This window comes from Pristis pectinata, chromosome 2 (assembly GCF_009764475.1).
Source record: "Pristis pectinata isolate sPriPec2 chromosome 2, sPriPec2.1.pri, whole genome shotgun sequence".
Taxonomy (NCBI): domain Eukaryota; kingdom Metazoa; phylum Chordata; class Chondrichthyes; order Rhinopristiformes; family Pristidae; genus Pristis; species Pristis pectinata.
Genome location: NC_067406.1, coordinates 96,025,355 through 96,041,493, shown reverse-complemented (window position 1 = coordinate 96,041,493; position 16,139 = coordinate 96,025,355). Strand labels below are relative to the sequence as shown.

The following is a 16,139-nucleotide window of genomic DNA, read 5'->3' as shown; positions in this document are numbered from 1 at the left end:
TTTCAGTTCTGAAAGGCTGACCTTTTATTTTGCATCATAGTTCCTGGCTGCAAACACCAAGCCAAAAAAACATTGTCCATTTATCAACCCTTTATTAACCCTTTAAAATTTCACAAGATCACAAGGGAGCAGAAGTAGGCCATTCGGCCCATCGATTACATGAAACATACATTTCCGTATGTTTCAGTGATATATCCTCTCAATCTTTTAATCTCTGGAATGTATAGGATTGGTCTATTTAATCTCCTCACAGGTCAATCCCCAGGAATTAATCTGGTGATCAAATCATTTTCTGTGTACTGCTGGTCACGGGCTCCTAATCACACGAACAATCCTCAGTCAACACCCTATGGTTCCTATCACTATGCCTATTTTGGATCCAATTTGCCAAACTACAATGCATCCCATTGGCTCTTACCTTTTGCATTATGTCAAGTCTTACTGAAGTCCACATAAACAATTCGACTATACTACCCTCACCAACAGATTTGACCTCGCAAAAAATCAAATTAGTTAGTCAGGGTCTACCCTTAACAGACCCATGCTGATGATTCCTGATCAATCCCTGTTTTTCCAAAGTGCAGATTCATCCTGTGTCTCAAGTTTGTTCCAATAATTTCATACCACTGATGTTAGACTCTGGCCTGTAATTACCTGCCTTATCCCTGCTGCCGCCTTAGACTTCAGGCTCTCATAATGGTCCTCCTTCACAGTGCAATATCAAATCTTTTCAAAGTGCACAAAAACAAGATTTTGCAGGAAGAATAAAGTGGAAATTATTGTATCAACCTCCAGATCAATCACTGAGGTGGCTGACAGTCCCAATTTAGATGCCTGATCCTTGCTTTCTTTAGTTTTCTCCTGGAGTCAGTTCTCAGCTCAATCTGAGCAAGACTCCACTCATGATGGAGAAGTGTGTGAAACCAGGAAGCATCTCTCTGCTCCTAGAGAAGAGAAATGGGATCATAAGTAGAATTTATTTATTGAATTATTATTTATCATCTAAAGGAGTGTGGGACTCAGCAGTGCCATATCTCTTGTTGATGTGCTGTAACTAGAGAATGGTTTGTTGCTGATGTGCAACATCCTTTCTGCTGCTGCTCATGGGTAGCATGTCTCTGTCCATAGAACACATTAACATAATGGCTGAACAGCTGAAAGCAAAGCTCTGCTGAGATCAGCATGAAACTGCACAGAGGCAGCAGGCTTCTGCTAGTGGCTTTCAAGTGCTCCATCAACTACTCTGGTAGCTTCTACTAACATCTTCCCTGGTAGCTTCTACTAACATCTTCCCTGGTAGCTGCCACCTGATTTGGTAGCTATTGTGTTGCCAAACAATGACAAAGAAGCACATATTATCTTAAGTGGGTATACAGAGCTCTTCTGGTTTCACACAATCTACTGTGCAAGGAGGGAGATGGACTACTCCACATTTCTTAACATCCTTAATGTTTCCAGCATTAAATAAAGCAAGCCTGACAACATGCCAACCATCTCACTGTACATCACTATGAATGCCTCTCAATGTTAGCCCTCATGTGAGTCCTCTGGGGCATAGACTTAACCCTTCATCCAACTCCCCCCACTCCAGTGACTAGCCTGTACCGTGTCTGACTGCAGTTCAATGGTCCTTCCTGATGTGGCATACTAAAACTGTATACATGCACATGCATGCAAGAGAGTGTGGCCAAAGGTATACAATGCAGATCGTGTCTGTCAAATACTACACATCACTGCTGAAAAGTTCAAGAAAATTGTTGGGAGCTACACCAACTAATGTCACAAAAATTTTGAATGCATTAACTGAGAGAAATAATCTTTCTTAAGTGCAGCTGACTTCAGAAGTTCATTCCCATTCTGCCTCTGCTACACAATGATATACAAGCTGTAGGTTCACCACAGCCTCAATCGTGGTACAAACTGGGGTTAAACAAGACTGTGCCAAAGCACCAATCCTCTTCTCAGTCTTCCTTACAGTAATTCTGCACTTCTCTCCAACAAATTTCCTGCTGGAACAGAGTTAATCTACAAGACAAATGGAAAGCTTTTTACTCCAGAAACAAGATTGTCCCAACCTCAGTTATCAATTTACAGTACACAGAAAATGCTCGTGTATATGCACCCTTGAAGGTCGAGCTTTAAGTCACTGCTGAAGCATACTAGAGGATGGACCTTACATTGAACATCTGGAAGATAAAAGGCCAGCCTTCGCTCACTGCAGAACACCTGGCCCCAACAATCAAAATTCACAACAAGACCCCTAGAAACTGAAGATTCAAGAGCCACCTCCCAGCAACAGCAGACATGAATGATGAAATTCACCACTGGAGCAAAATCTGCACAATTCATCAAATACTTTGGCTCCTTCCAAAGAAGAAGAAGGACATAGAACATTACAGCACAGTACAGGCCCTTCAGCCACAATGTTGTGCCGACATTTTTTCCTGCTCTAAGATCTATCTAACCCTTCCCTCCCACATAGCCCTCCATTTCTCTATCGTTCATGTGGCTATCTAAGAATCTCTTTAATGTATCAGCCACCACAACCTCTGCCGGCAGTGTGTTCCATGCACCCACCACTCTCTGCGTGGGGAAAAAAAAACTTACCCCTGACATCCCCCTTATATCTTCCTCCAATCACCTTAAAATTATGTCCCCTCGTGTTAGCCACTTTCACCCTGGGTAAAGTATCTAGACTATCCACTCAATCTATGCCTCTTATCATCAGGTCACCTCTCATCCTCCTCCTCTTCAAAGAAAAAAGCCCTAGCTCACTCACCAATGCTCTCCAATCTAGGCAGCATCCTGGTAAATCTCCTCTGCACCCTCTCTAAAGCTTCCACATCCTTCCTATAATAAGGTGACCAGAACTGAACACAATACTCCAAGTGAGGTCTAACCAGAGTTCTATAGAGCTGCAACATTACCATGCAACTCTTGAACTCAATACCCCGACAAATGAAGGCCAACGCACCATATGCCTTCCCAACAACCCTCTCGACCTGCATCGCAGCTCGACCTTACGTTCACCAAATGGGCATATGAGCAAAGGAGCCAGGTTCTCTGTGGGGCATCCCAGATCAAGTGCACAGCATTCCTAAGGGGGAGGGTTGGCAGCCAGAAGTCGTGGTAGACATTGTCACCAACGACATAGAAAGGATAAGGGATGAGGTCCTGAAGAGTGAGTATTGGGAGCCAGGAAGGAAGCTAAAGAGCAGGACCTCAAGGGTCCTGCTCTTTAGCTTTTTAGTTTGCTCTTTAGCAAACTTGCCCGCAAAAACCAATGTCTTTGCAGGCAGATTTGCTAGAGCTGTTGGGGAGGATTTAAACTAGGTTGGCAGGAGAATGGGAAACGGAGTGTTAGGTTAGCTGATGGATCAGTTGGTGCAGAAGCAGATGCTATGTGCAGAGAGAATATGAGGAAGAATAGGCAGGGGATAGGGCATAAATGCAGTTAGATGGGTTGAAATGTGTTTACATTAATGAGAGAAGTAAGAAAAAGGTGATGAACAGAGCATGGATCAGTACATGGAATTACGACGTTGTGGACATTACAGAGACTTGGCTGTCACAAGGGCAGGATTGGCTGCTTGGGGTTCTGGGATTTAGATGTTTCAAAAGGGGTAGGGAGGGAGGTGGGAGGGGTTGGCATTAGGAAGGGAGGATGTCATAGAGGGATCATCTATTGTGGGTGGAAGTCAGAAACAGGAAGGGAGCAATCACTCTATTAGGAGTATTCTATAGTCCCCCAAATAGCCACCAGGACACCGAGGAGCAGATAAGTAGGTAGATTTTGGAAAGATGCAAAAATAACAGGGTAGTTGTCATGAGTGACTCCAACTTCCCTAATATTGATTGGCACCTTCTCAGTGCAAAAGGTTCAGATGGGGCAGAATATGTTAGGTGTGTACAGGAAGGATTCCTGACACAGTAGGTGGACAGGCCGACTGGAGGAAAGGCCATAATGGATCTCGTACAAGGCAATGAACCTGGATAGTGACTACAACTCCTGACCTTTAGCATAGCCGTGGACAAGGATAGGAGCAGACATTATGGGAGGGCAAATTACAATTGTATTAGGCAGGAACTTGGGAGCGTAAATTGGGAATAGATGTTTTCTGGTAAATGTACTGCAGAAATGTGGAGGTTGTTTTGGGACCACTTACATGGGATTCTGGATAGGTCTGTCCCACTGAGACGAGGAAAGGATGGTAGGGTGAAGGAACCATGGTTAATTATTCTATGGTTCTACAGATAAGCATATGGAGGAATTTAAGATCGAGGGATATGTGGGAGGAAGGGGTTAGATAGTCTTAGGAGTGGTTTGAAGGTTGGCACAACATGGTGGGCCAAAGGGCCTGTATTGTGCTGTATTGTTCTATGGTTCTAACAAGAGAGGTGGAAGGTTTAGTCAAGAGAAAGAAGGAAGCATATTTAAGGTTTAGGAAGCAAAAATCAGACAGGGCTCTTGAGAGTTATAAGGTAGCCAGGAAGGAGCTTAAGAAGGGACTTAGGAGAGCTAGAAGGGGACACGAGAAGGCCTTGGCAAGTAGGGTTAAGGAAAACCCTAAGGCGTTCTACACGTGTGCAAGGAACAAGAGGATGACTAAGGTGAGGGTAGGACCATTCAGGGATAAGGGGGGAAAATGTGTCTGGAGGCAGAGGAGGTAAGGGAAGTCCTGAATGAATACTTTGCTTCAGTGTTCCCCAAGGAGAGGGACTTTTGACAAATGTGAGGTTAGCGTAGAACAGATAAGTGTGCTGGAGCATGTCGAGGTTAAGAAAGAAGCAGTGTTGGAGCTACTAAGAAGCATTAGAATAGATAAGTCCCCAGGGTCGGATAGGATATACCCCAGGTTACTATGGGAAGTGAGGGAAGAGATTGCTGGGGGCATTATCGATGATCTTTGCATCCTCCCTAGCCACAGGAGTGGTGTCGGAGGACTGAAGGATGGCAAATGTTGTTCCATTGTTCAAGAAAGGTAAAAGTCAGTGGTGGGCAAACTGTTGGAGAGGATTCTTAGGGACAGGATTTATGAGTATTTGGAGAAGCGTAGTCTTATTTAGGACAGTCAACATGGCTTTGTGAAGGACAGGTCGTGTCTCATGAGCCTAATAGAGTTTTTCGAGGAAGTGACAAAACAAATTGATGAAGGTAGTGTGGTGGATGTGCCATATATGGATTTTAGCAAGGAATTTGGCAAGGTTCCCCATGGTAGGGTCATCCAGAAAGTCATGAGGTATGGGATCCATGGAGAATTGGCTGTGTGGATTTGGAATTGGCTTGCCCAGAGAAGGCAGAGGGCGGTTGTAGGAGAGTATTCAACCTGGAGGTCAGTGACTAGTGGTGTTCCATAGGGATCTGTTCTGGGACCTCTTCTCTTTGTGATTTTTATAAATCATTTGGATGAAGAAGTGGAAGGGTGGGTTGGTAAATTTGCAGATGACACAAAGGTTGGTAGTGTAGTAGATAGTGCAGAAGGTTGTCATAGGTTGCAGTGGGATATAGACAGGATGCAGAGCTGAGTGGAGAAGTGGCAGATGGAGTTCAATCCGGAGAAGTGTGAAGTGATACACTTTGGAAGATCAAACCTGGAGACAGAGTACAAAGTTAATGGCAGGATTCTTAGCAGTATGGAGGAACAGAGAGATCTTGGGTTCCAAGTGCATAGATCCCTCAAAGTTGCCATGCAAGTTGATAAGGTGTTTAAGAAGGCATATGTTGTGCTGGCCTTCATTAGCCAGGGGATTGAGCTCAAGAGCCGAGAGGTAATGTTGCCGCTCTGTAAGACTCTAGTTAGACCACACTTGGAATATTGCGTTCAGTTCTGGCTGCCACATTATCGGAAGGATGTGGAAGCTTTGGAGAGGGTGCAGAGGAGATTTACAAAGATGCTGCCTGGATTAGAGAATATGTCTTACGAGGTTGAGCGAGTTAGGACTTTTTTCTTTAGAGCAACAGAGGATGAGAGGCGATTTGATAGAGGTATATAAGATTATGAGAGACGTTGACAGAGTGGACAGCCAGCAGCCTTTCCTCAGGGTGGTAATGGCCAATACTAGAGTTCATCCATTTAAGGTGCATGCAGGAAAGCTCAGGGGAGATGTCAGTGGTAGTTTTTCTACACGGAGAGTGGTGGGTGTCTAGAATGCACTGCTGGGGTGGTGGTAGGGACCGATATGATAGGGTCATTAAAGAGACAATTGGATAGGCAATGGATGAAAGAAAAATGGAGAGTTATGGGAGGTAAAGAAGAGAGAGAGATAGATTGAATGTGGATAATCGTGCTGAAGGGCCCGTACTGTACTGTGCTGTTCTATATTCTATAAACAGCCCACAAAATAGATGAAAACCTTGAATGATTTTAATACTTTCAAATACAGTGGAAAAACTGTTCAACCATTAAAAACTTCTAAAAACTAATTGCCTCAAAATTGTAAAAAATATAAAACCATTTAAATAAATAAACATTTAAAAACCTTGCTATTAATGCTTTGTCCCTTGCTGATGTTCCTTTCTTTGAATTAAATGGGGAAGTTATCTCTGAGTCCAGGTCAAACCATCCCCAGGTGGATTCCCTCTCTGTGTCATGGAACTGCTGCAACATTGTATTCCTTTCCTTGGCTCCAGTAGCCTGATGTTGGCATGCAGTCAGCAAAACTACGAGGTTTGTAGTTGACTTCGAGGTTTGTAGTTGACTTCAAGGTTTGTGATTTTACAAAGAGATCTTGTCAGTTTTGTCGGGAACCTGAACGCATGAGCTCAAATTCTACCCTGGCACTTTGAGAATTTGAGTTCTAAAAAAATGTGAGAAAAGTAAAATTGGTAAAACCGAAATGGTTCATTGATATCCTTTTGGGGAAGAAAATTTTACTTGTGTTGATTTATTTGTGACTCATCACTTATCAATGTGGTTGGTTTCTCACATCTCCAACTCTCTCCAAAAATAACCATTTCCCTTGTGTTTATGTTAATCCATCATAAGTGCTGCTGTTATGATGTTACCAGGGGTATTATACCATTGAATACAAGTACTTTAATTGCATTAACCAACCTGCTGAAGAATTCATTTGTGCTTCAATTGAATCTGCACACCTGACATCAGGTATTGATGATGTGCTTCTGCTCATGTTTAATGATGATGCTTTTGATAGATAACTGGAACTTCTTGGATACTTGAAGAAGAAGAAATGCTTTATAAATTAACAAGATGTAAACAATTAAAAATAAAAACAATAACATGTAAAATCACATAAGAATGTAAGAAATAGAAACAGGAGGAGGCCATATGGCTCCTGTTCCACCATTCAATAAGATCGTGGCTGATTTGATTTCATCAACAACTCCAATTTCTCAGCTGCTCTCCTTAACCTTTGACTGACACTCTTAAGATAAGAAAGTCATCTGTGTTAAATATGGGATCCACTTCTTCTGAAACTATGCCCCCTAGTTCTCAAATTCCCCACAAGGACAAACATCCTCTCAGATCTACCTTGTCAAGCCTCCTCTAAATCTTATATATTTCAATGTATCTTCACACATTGTCCAAAATTTCAATGAGCATAAGCCCAACCTGTCAACCTTTCCTCATAAGACAAACCTTTCAATCCAGGAATCAATTGAATGAACCTGTGCTGAACTACCTCCAATATGCAAGTATATCAACCCCTAAATAAGGAAAGCAAAACAGCATGTTAAGCTCTAAATGTGGTCTTACCAAAGTTTTGCATGAGACATCTTATATTTCATCTCCTTAGCAATAAGAGTAACATTCCACTTGCCTTCTAATTAACTGTTTTGCATAAGAGAACGACCACATCCTTCTGTACTGCAGTATTCTGCAGTCTCTGTTCATTTGAACAATATACTGCTGTTCTAGACCTCTTACCAACTTTTAATATCTGATAATTGCCCACATTATACTTATCTCCCAAATTTATACCCACTCTTATGACCTATTTATATCCTTGCATACTTAGTCCCGATGCAGGGTCCTGACTCAAAACTTTGACATCACCTTTTGCCTCCACAAATGCTGCTTGACCTGGCATTCTGTTTTTTGTTCCAGATTGCAGCATTTGCAGTCTCTTTTGTCTTTGTTTATATCCCATTGCAGGCTCTTTGCATTCTCCCTATCTTTGCATCATCAGCAAATTATGCAATGATTCAATTTGTCCCTTTACTTATGTCATCAATGTAAATTATTATTGAGACTATAGTATTATTGAGACTGCAGTACGCACCAATTACAGCTTACTGACCTGACAAAGACCCACTTATATTAACTCTGTTTTAAATTAGTTAGGTAATTCTGTATCTTTCCTAATATCTCAACCCCAATCACTAATAATACAGAACCCAAAATGTAACATCTTTTTCCAAGTGACAGCAGGTTGGTGTTGCAATCTGAAGAAAAAACATAATATGTTTCAAATTTAAAATATAACTCTAACCATACTTCCTCATATTGTACCAGTGAGCAGCACAGTAGTTTAAATGTTGAGTAGACCCACCTTCAGTAATGTTCTGAAAATTCAACTTGTTTCATTCTAACAAGACAACAAAGTATCAGAATAATACAGAATGAAGGATAAAGAAAGAGTTGGCTGTTCAATTCCTTGGCCCTGCTCAATCAATCAGCTGTGGTGAGAATGTGAGCCTCATGTTAACTCCATTTATCTACCCTAACTCCATATTCCTTATTAACAAAAAAAAACTATCTCAGTCTTCATAGCTTCTGGGGGAGAGAATTTCACATTTCCAGCACTGGAAGGAACATTATTGGTATTGGTTTAATATTGTCACTTGTACCAAAGTACAGTGAAAAACTTGTCTTGCATACCGTTCATACAGATCAATTCATTACAGTACAGGTAGTACAGTGTAAAAACAATAACAATACCGAGTAAAGTGTCACAGCTACAGAAGTGCATTGCCGGTAGACAATAAGGTGCAAGGTCATAATGGGGGAATGGGAACAGGTTGGAATGCTCTGAGAGCTGACATGGGTAGGAATGGTCTGGTAAGTGATATTTAAGTTTCACATAATTGAAGGACCAGGCAACTATATAGGGTATAGATATAATCCTTCAACATTCAATGACATAATCTCTTCTGAAGCTCCTATGCTTGGAGGTCACCAGCGAGCAGGAATGTAACTACAAAAGCCACATAATTCTAGTCTATACAAGAGCAGGTGAAAGGCAGAGTCTTCTCTGTCAAGTAGCTCAACTCCCGACTTCCCAAAGATTTAAAAACTCGATTGAATTTTTTAAGGAGGTGACAGAGGGTAGAGCTGTGGATGTTGTTTATATGGATTTTAGTAAGGCGTTTGTCAAGGTAGCACATGGTAGGCTCATCTAGAAGATTGAGATACATGGGATTCATGTTGACTTGGCCACTTGGATTCAGCATCAACTTGCCCATAGAAAACAGAGGGTAGTGGTTGATGGGACTTATTCTGGCTAGAGGTCCGTGACTAGTGGTGTTCTGTAGGGATCTATACTGGGCCCTCTGTTGTTTGTGATTTATATAAATGATCTGGATGAAAATGTAGATGGGTGGGTTAGTAAGTTCACAGACAATGCAAAAATTGGTGGCATTGTGAATAGTGTAGAAGATTGTCAAAGGATATAGCGGGATGTAGATCAATTGCAGATATGGATGGAGAAATGACAGATGGAGTTTAATCTGGCCAAGTGCGAAGTGTTGCACATTAGTAGATCAAATATAATGAGGCAGTACACAGTTAATGGCAGAACCCTTTACAGTATTGATGTGCAGAGAGATCTTGGAGTCCAAGTCCATAGCTCCCTGAAAGTGGCTGCACAAGTAAATTAATAAATTGGTAAATTGATTTATTATTGTCACATGTCCCAAGGTTTTTGATGCATCGAGAAAGATCATTTCATCACATCAGTGCAATGAGGTAGTTCAAGGGAAAACAATAACTGAATGCAGAATAATGTGTTACAGTTACAGAGAAAGTTGATAGGATAGGAAACAAGGCATATGACATGCTTGCCTTTATTAATTGAGGCATTGAGTTCAATAGTCAGCAAGTTATATTGCAGCTTTATAAAACTCTGGTTAGGCTGCATTTGCAATATTGCATTCATTTCAGGTCACCCCATTGTAGGAAGGATGTGGAGGCTTTGGAGAGGGTGCAGAAGAGGTTTACCAGCATGCTGCCTGGATTAGGGGGCATGTGCTATGAGGAGAGGTTGGACAAGCTTGGATTGACCCAACTTGACTATCCCCAAGACATCTCCATTAACTATCTTAAGTTCCGAAGTCTTCATCTCTTTCTCCATGGTAAAAACATAGGGGAAATATTCATTGAGTACCTTGCCCATCTCCTGTGGCTCGACACAAAGATGTCCACTTTGGTCTTTGAGAGGCTCTATTCTCATTAGCTCACTTTTAATAGCCTCCCACTTGCCAGACGTCCCTCTGCCCACAAAGAAAACTACTCCAATCAAGTTTTGCAAAATTTGCCTTGCCCCAATTTGGAACTGTAACTTGTGGACCAGATCTGTCTCTCTTCATAGCTAATTTAAAACTAACAGAACTATGGTCACTGGTCCCAAAGTGCTCCTCCACTGACACCTTAGTCAGTTATCCTCCCCTACTTCCCAAGAGTAGGTCAAGCTTTGCCTTCTCTCTAGTAGGGCCCTCTATATATTGCCTGAGGAAACTTTCCCAAACACACTTAACAAATTTCACCCTTGACACTTTGGCAGTCCCAGTCTACATTAGAAAAGTTAAAATCCCCTACTGTGACAACTCTATTACTCTTGCAACTTTCTGCAATCTTCCTGCATATTTGTTCCTCTAATTCCCATTGACTATTAGGAGGTCTACATAGCAATCCCAACAAGGTGATCGTCCCCTTCAGCTCTTGTACTCTATAAGGTCACCCACAGCTCCACTCATAAAGACTCACTGGATGATCCCTCAGTAATTTCATCTCAGACTACTGCCATGATGTTCTCCTTAATCAGAAATCCAACTCCCCGTCCTCTCCTTCCTCCATCTCTATCCCGCCTATAGCACCTGTAACCCTGGGACATTTAGCTGCCAGTCCTGCCCCTCCACTAGCCATGTTTGCTATAATATCCCAGTTCATTGTAGCTATCCATTCCCTAATCCAACAGTCTTTCCTCGATCCCTGCCATGCTGCTGCCTGTATGGTCTACTGAAATTACTGTCATTGAATTCCGTATCAACTTCCAGCCTCCCATCTGCCTCACTTCTGCTTTGGATCTCAACCCCACCCCCACCACTGCGGCTTGGTGGAAGGAGGCAGAAAGTGGTAGTGGAGGTTTGTTTTTCAGATTGGAGGCCCACGACCAGTGGTGTGCTGAAGGGATTGGTGCTTGGTCCACTGTTGTTTGTCACCTACAGTATATAATGCTCTGGATGACAGTGTTGTTAACATAGTTATTAACTTTGCTGACAAATGAAAGATGGTGATATAATGGACAGTGAAGAGGATTATCTTACATGGGGATCTGGACCAACTTGGGAAGTGGACCAGAGAAAAGCAAGTGGAATTTAACTCAGACAAATGTGAGGTGTTGCACTTTGGTAAGTTAAACCAAGACTGGACTTGCACAATAAATGATAGGGCCCTGGAGAGTGTTGTAGAAGAGAGAGACCAAGGAGGAGAGGTGAATAGTTTTTCGAAGACGTAGGTAGACAAAATGGTGAAGAAAGTTTTTAGTGTGTTTGCCTTCATCAGTCAAGCAGTGAATTCAAGAGTTGGCATGTCATGTTACAGCTGTACAAGATGTTGTTGAGACTACACTTGGAATACTCTAGAGTTGGAATAGGAAGGATGTCATTAAGCTGAAAAGAGTGCAGAAAAGATTCAGAAGAATGTGAGCAGGACTGGAGGACTTGAGCTTTAAGGAGAGACTGTTTTCCCTGGAGGGAAGGAGGCTGAGGTGACCTTACAGAGGTTTACAGAATCATGAGGGGCATAGATAAGGTGAATGGTCACAGTCTTTTTCCCAGGATAGGGGAGTCAAAAACTAGAGAGCATATGTTTAAGGTGAGAGGGGACAGATTTAAATGCAATCTGAAGGACAAATTTTTCACACAGAGACTGATGGGTATATGGAACAAGTTGCCAGAGGAAGTGGTAGAGGCGGGTTCAAGTACAATGTTTACAAGACATTTAGGTATGGCTAGGAAAGGTTCAGAAGGATATGGGCTAAACGCGAGGAAATGGGACTAGCTTAAGTTGACAACTTGGTCAGAATGGACAGCTTGTCCGCGTGCTGTATAACTCCATGACTCCATATCCACCATCTTAATCAGATCTGTCAAATCAACTTTTAATCAAAATACTCATTGAGAAATTTTCAAAGTCCACAAAAGCAACAGTGAACTTTGATTACTTTTTGCATTCCGTCCACAACTAGCTCAGAACATCATAAAACATAGAACAGTACAGCACAATACAGGCCCTTCGGCCCACAATGTTGTGCTGACCTTTAAACCTCGCCTAAGACTATCTAATTCCTTCCTCCCCCATATCCCTCTAAAGGTCGAGAGGTTTGAGAGCTTCAAGTTCCTGGGAGTGGACATCACCAACAGCCTGTCCTGGTCAAATCACGTAGATGCCACAGCAAAGAAAGCTCACCAGCGCTTCTACTTCCTCAGGAGGCTAAAGAAATTTGGTTTGTCCCCTTTGACTCTCACCAACTTTGACCGATGCACCATAGAAAGCATCCTATCTGGATGTATCACGGCTTGGTACGGCAACTGTTCTGCCCAGGACCGCAAGAAACTGCAGAGAGTTGTGGACACAGCCCAGCGCATCATGGACACCAGCTTCCCCTCCTTGGACTCTGTCTTTACCTCTCGTTGTCTTGGTGAAGCAGCCAGTATAATCAAAGACCCCACCCACCCTGGTCATTCTCTCTTCTCTCCTCTCCCATTGGGTAGAAGATACAGGAGCCTGAGGGCACATACCACCAGACTTAAGGACAGCTTCTACCCCACTGTGATAAGACTATTGAACGGTTCCTTTATACATTGAGATGGACTATGACCTCATGATCTACCTTGATGTGACCTTGCACCTTATTGCACCGCACTTTCTCTGTAGCTATGACACTTTACTCTGTACTGTTACTGTTTTTACCTGTACTACATCAATGGACTCTGTACTAACTGTGTAATGAATTGACCTGTACGATCGGTACGCAAGACAAGTTTTTCACTGTACCTTGGTACAAGTGGCAATAATAAATCAATACCAATCTAGTAATCTCTTGAATTTGACCATTGTACCTGCCTCCACCACCGCCCCAGGCAGCGCATTCCATGCCCCAACCACTCTCTGGGTAAAAAAACCTTCCTCTGATATCTCCCTTGAACGTCCCACTCATTACTTTAAAAAGCCATGCCCTCTTGTATTGAGCATTGATGCCCTGGGAAAGAGGTGCTGGCTGGCCACTCTATCTATTTCTCTTCATATTTTGTACACCTCTATCATGTCTCCTCTCATCCTCCTCCTCTCCGAAGAGTAAAGCCATAGCTCCCTTAGTCTCTCCTCATGCTTAACAATGCTTGATTTGTGTTGCAATTTGGCAATATTTTCCAATGACAATGTGAACTATCAGAATTATCCACACCCCACAAACTTCAATCAGAAATTATAATTCAGCACTATTAAGCAAACAACCCAAATTTTGCTTGCATTACCTCAGAACAGGGGCTTCTGGAGTACGATTTGTTTTTGTTGATAGTTGTGGAAAGCTTTGAATATGAAGTTGAATGACAGGTATTAAAAAGGTTATCATCCTGCTTCTCCAATTCATTAGCCCATGCAGAGTCACTTTGCTTTTTCAGAAGATTGTAACGTGGTTTTGGTTTGGGAGATTCATCTGCAAGAGAATTCTTCACTTTTTCTTCATAAAAGCAGAAACAAAAAAAAGGAATGGTACAATTAGTGCCTTTTCCTATCGTGATACTGATGTGTTAACAATATGCAGATATGAAGGACTTGATCTTAATATAGGTGTTGTATAGCTGGTAGAGAGTAAAGAAGGGTTAGAGTTTCGATTGGGAAATCCAGAAATTCAAGCTACCTCACTTATGTTAAACCCAGAAGTGAGTGGTTTGGAAGTAGATTGGGTTGTGCTTGAATCGAGATTTTTAAAGTTTTAATACCTCTCCAACCCCTCCATTTTTGAGAGCCAAGATTTGGTTTTATGGTGCATCTGGTTGATTTCAACCTACTTTAATTTGACAAAATGCTACTCCTCCACGATGCAGCTTATGATGATAGAGGAAACTCCATTTTATGAACAACAAGTGTCATGTTATGCAATATACTGAGCATTATCTTTGAAAATGGTATAAAATGCGATTTATTGTGATTGAATGACTCAGTTCTATTTTAAGTACATGGTATTGTTTGACTTTGAAGATTTATGGTATTAGGTAATGGTCCTAGACACTATCAGCAAGGAGGGGATTACATAGGATATACAACCAAATGTCCATGCTGGTGTTTATGTTACACTCGAGCTTCTACCCATTAATTATCTTCATAAGCTTGCCCACCCTTCTCTGCTTTATTTGCTTCAACCACTCCCTGTGGCAGTAATTCCACATTTTGAATAAAGAAATTTATTCTGAATTTCCTGTTGGAATTCTCAATGACTATCTTATATTGTTACATTGTTAAATATAGCTATATTTTTCCTCACAATTGGAAACATTCTCTCCACATCCATATCAAGGAAACTTTTCATTATCTTCAAGACCTCTATTAAGTCACCCCTCAGCCTTCTCTTCAAAAATATTCAAATATAAATATATTCCACAACATGTAAATAAGGAGAGGACAGCAGGGAGAGGTGGAGCTGTTCACAGACCAAGAAGGAAATCTAATCATAAAAGTGGGCTTTACCAAGGAACAAGATACTGCTGCAGTCTCAGTGAGAGAAGATGTTGCTGAGATTCTTGCAAGTTCTTCTAAAAAGTGAATAAAAGAAAGCACTATAAAGGCTAGCTGCACTTAAAAGTGAACAAAATTACTTGGTGTAGATCATAGGAAATTGCAGAGGCCCTAGACTGTCATTGAAACATCTATAGATCGAAGGCTAGTGCCCAAAAACTCAAACTGCAGACATTTCACTTTTGTGCTGTGTTGGGTAAAGTTTTAGAAACAATAGTCGGTTTAATGTGTTACATCAGTTTTATATCATGTATATAAAGATACCTGTAGATGGTAATAGTCTCATTTTGCATTCTCTCGGTTTAGGAACAGGTACATTTTCCTCATATTCTCTCATGTTGCTCTTTGTGGATTTCAGAAAAGATACTGGGCTCCATTGGTCATTACTATGGTGGTGTTCCACAGGCTTTTCTGTGATAGTTAAATTATCAAGTTCATCATCATTATTTCTTCTATTCTTCATTAAACTTCTTGGCTTCTCATTTTCTGAAAACAAAATGACTCTGTTGTTTTCTCTATTTCATCAGAGTTTGCAGTTCTCTTTATGCTACTGAAATCCTTCATCAGCTCTGAAAAGCAGCAAAATGTCTAATATACAGTAAGTTAGGTTTTTCTTTTTTCTTAAACATTCATCCTTTTTTATCAGCATTAAAATACCTTTTACCCATGTGACTACATTCCAGAATTGCCACATAGGACAGGAAAAGATATGTAGGAAAATATTAACATGGAGAAAATTTGCTGAAACCAGAAGGAGGATCTGATGACAATTGGTGCTTTGGTTTTATGGGGCTATTGCCAGCCAAGTTATGCATCTGGTCAACCTCCAATTCATGCCTAAATTTCTAGGGTAACAGCCTCACTGAAGTACAAATTATTGTGCATGTTGACAAAAACACTTCCCCCTTATTGCTTTTAAAAGCAATAATGAACACCACCATGCATGGTGACAGACAATGAGATCATTTTTTATAATTACAATGTAATGTTTTTGTTTGGAAAATTGGATTTATGTGGAGAAGTGTAAAAATATCAGCTTTGAAAATTGCTTGCTCTTGGGGTTTCGGTACTGTTTCTTCATACACCCTTCTTGAACAATGGAACAACATTAGTGTATGTAAAGTTTAGGAAGCTAAGAATCAAACAAGGCCCTTGAGGATT

The 16,139-nt window shown here is 41.4% G+C and overlaps 1 protein-coding gene across 1 annotated transcript in view; it reads right to left on the bottom strand.

The window, feature by feature from the left end:
- Positions 1-16,139, bottom strand: part of map9 (microtubule-associated protein 9) — a 131,654-nt gene that overhangs the window by 74,290 nt on the left and 41,225 nt on the right. The window contains exons 4-6 of the mRNA XM_052040693.1: positions 15,243-15,464; positions 13,718-13,923; positions 7,056-7,176 (exon numbers count right to left, since the gene is read on the bottom strand). Coding sequence (XP_051896653.1) covers positions 7,056-7,176; positions 13,718-13,923; positions 15,243-15,464 — 549 coding nt within the window. The remainder of the gene's footprint in view (positions 1-7,055; positions 7,177-13,717; positions 13,924-15,242; positions 15,465-16,139) is intronic.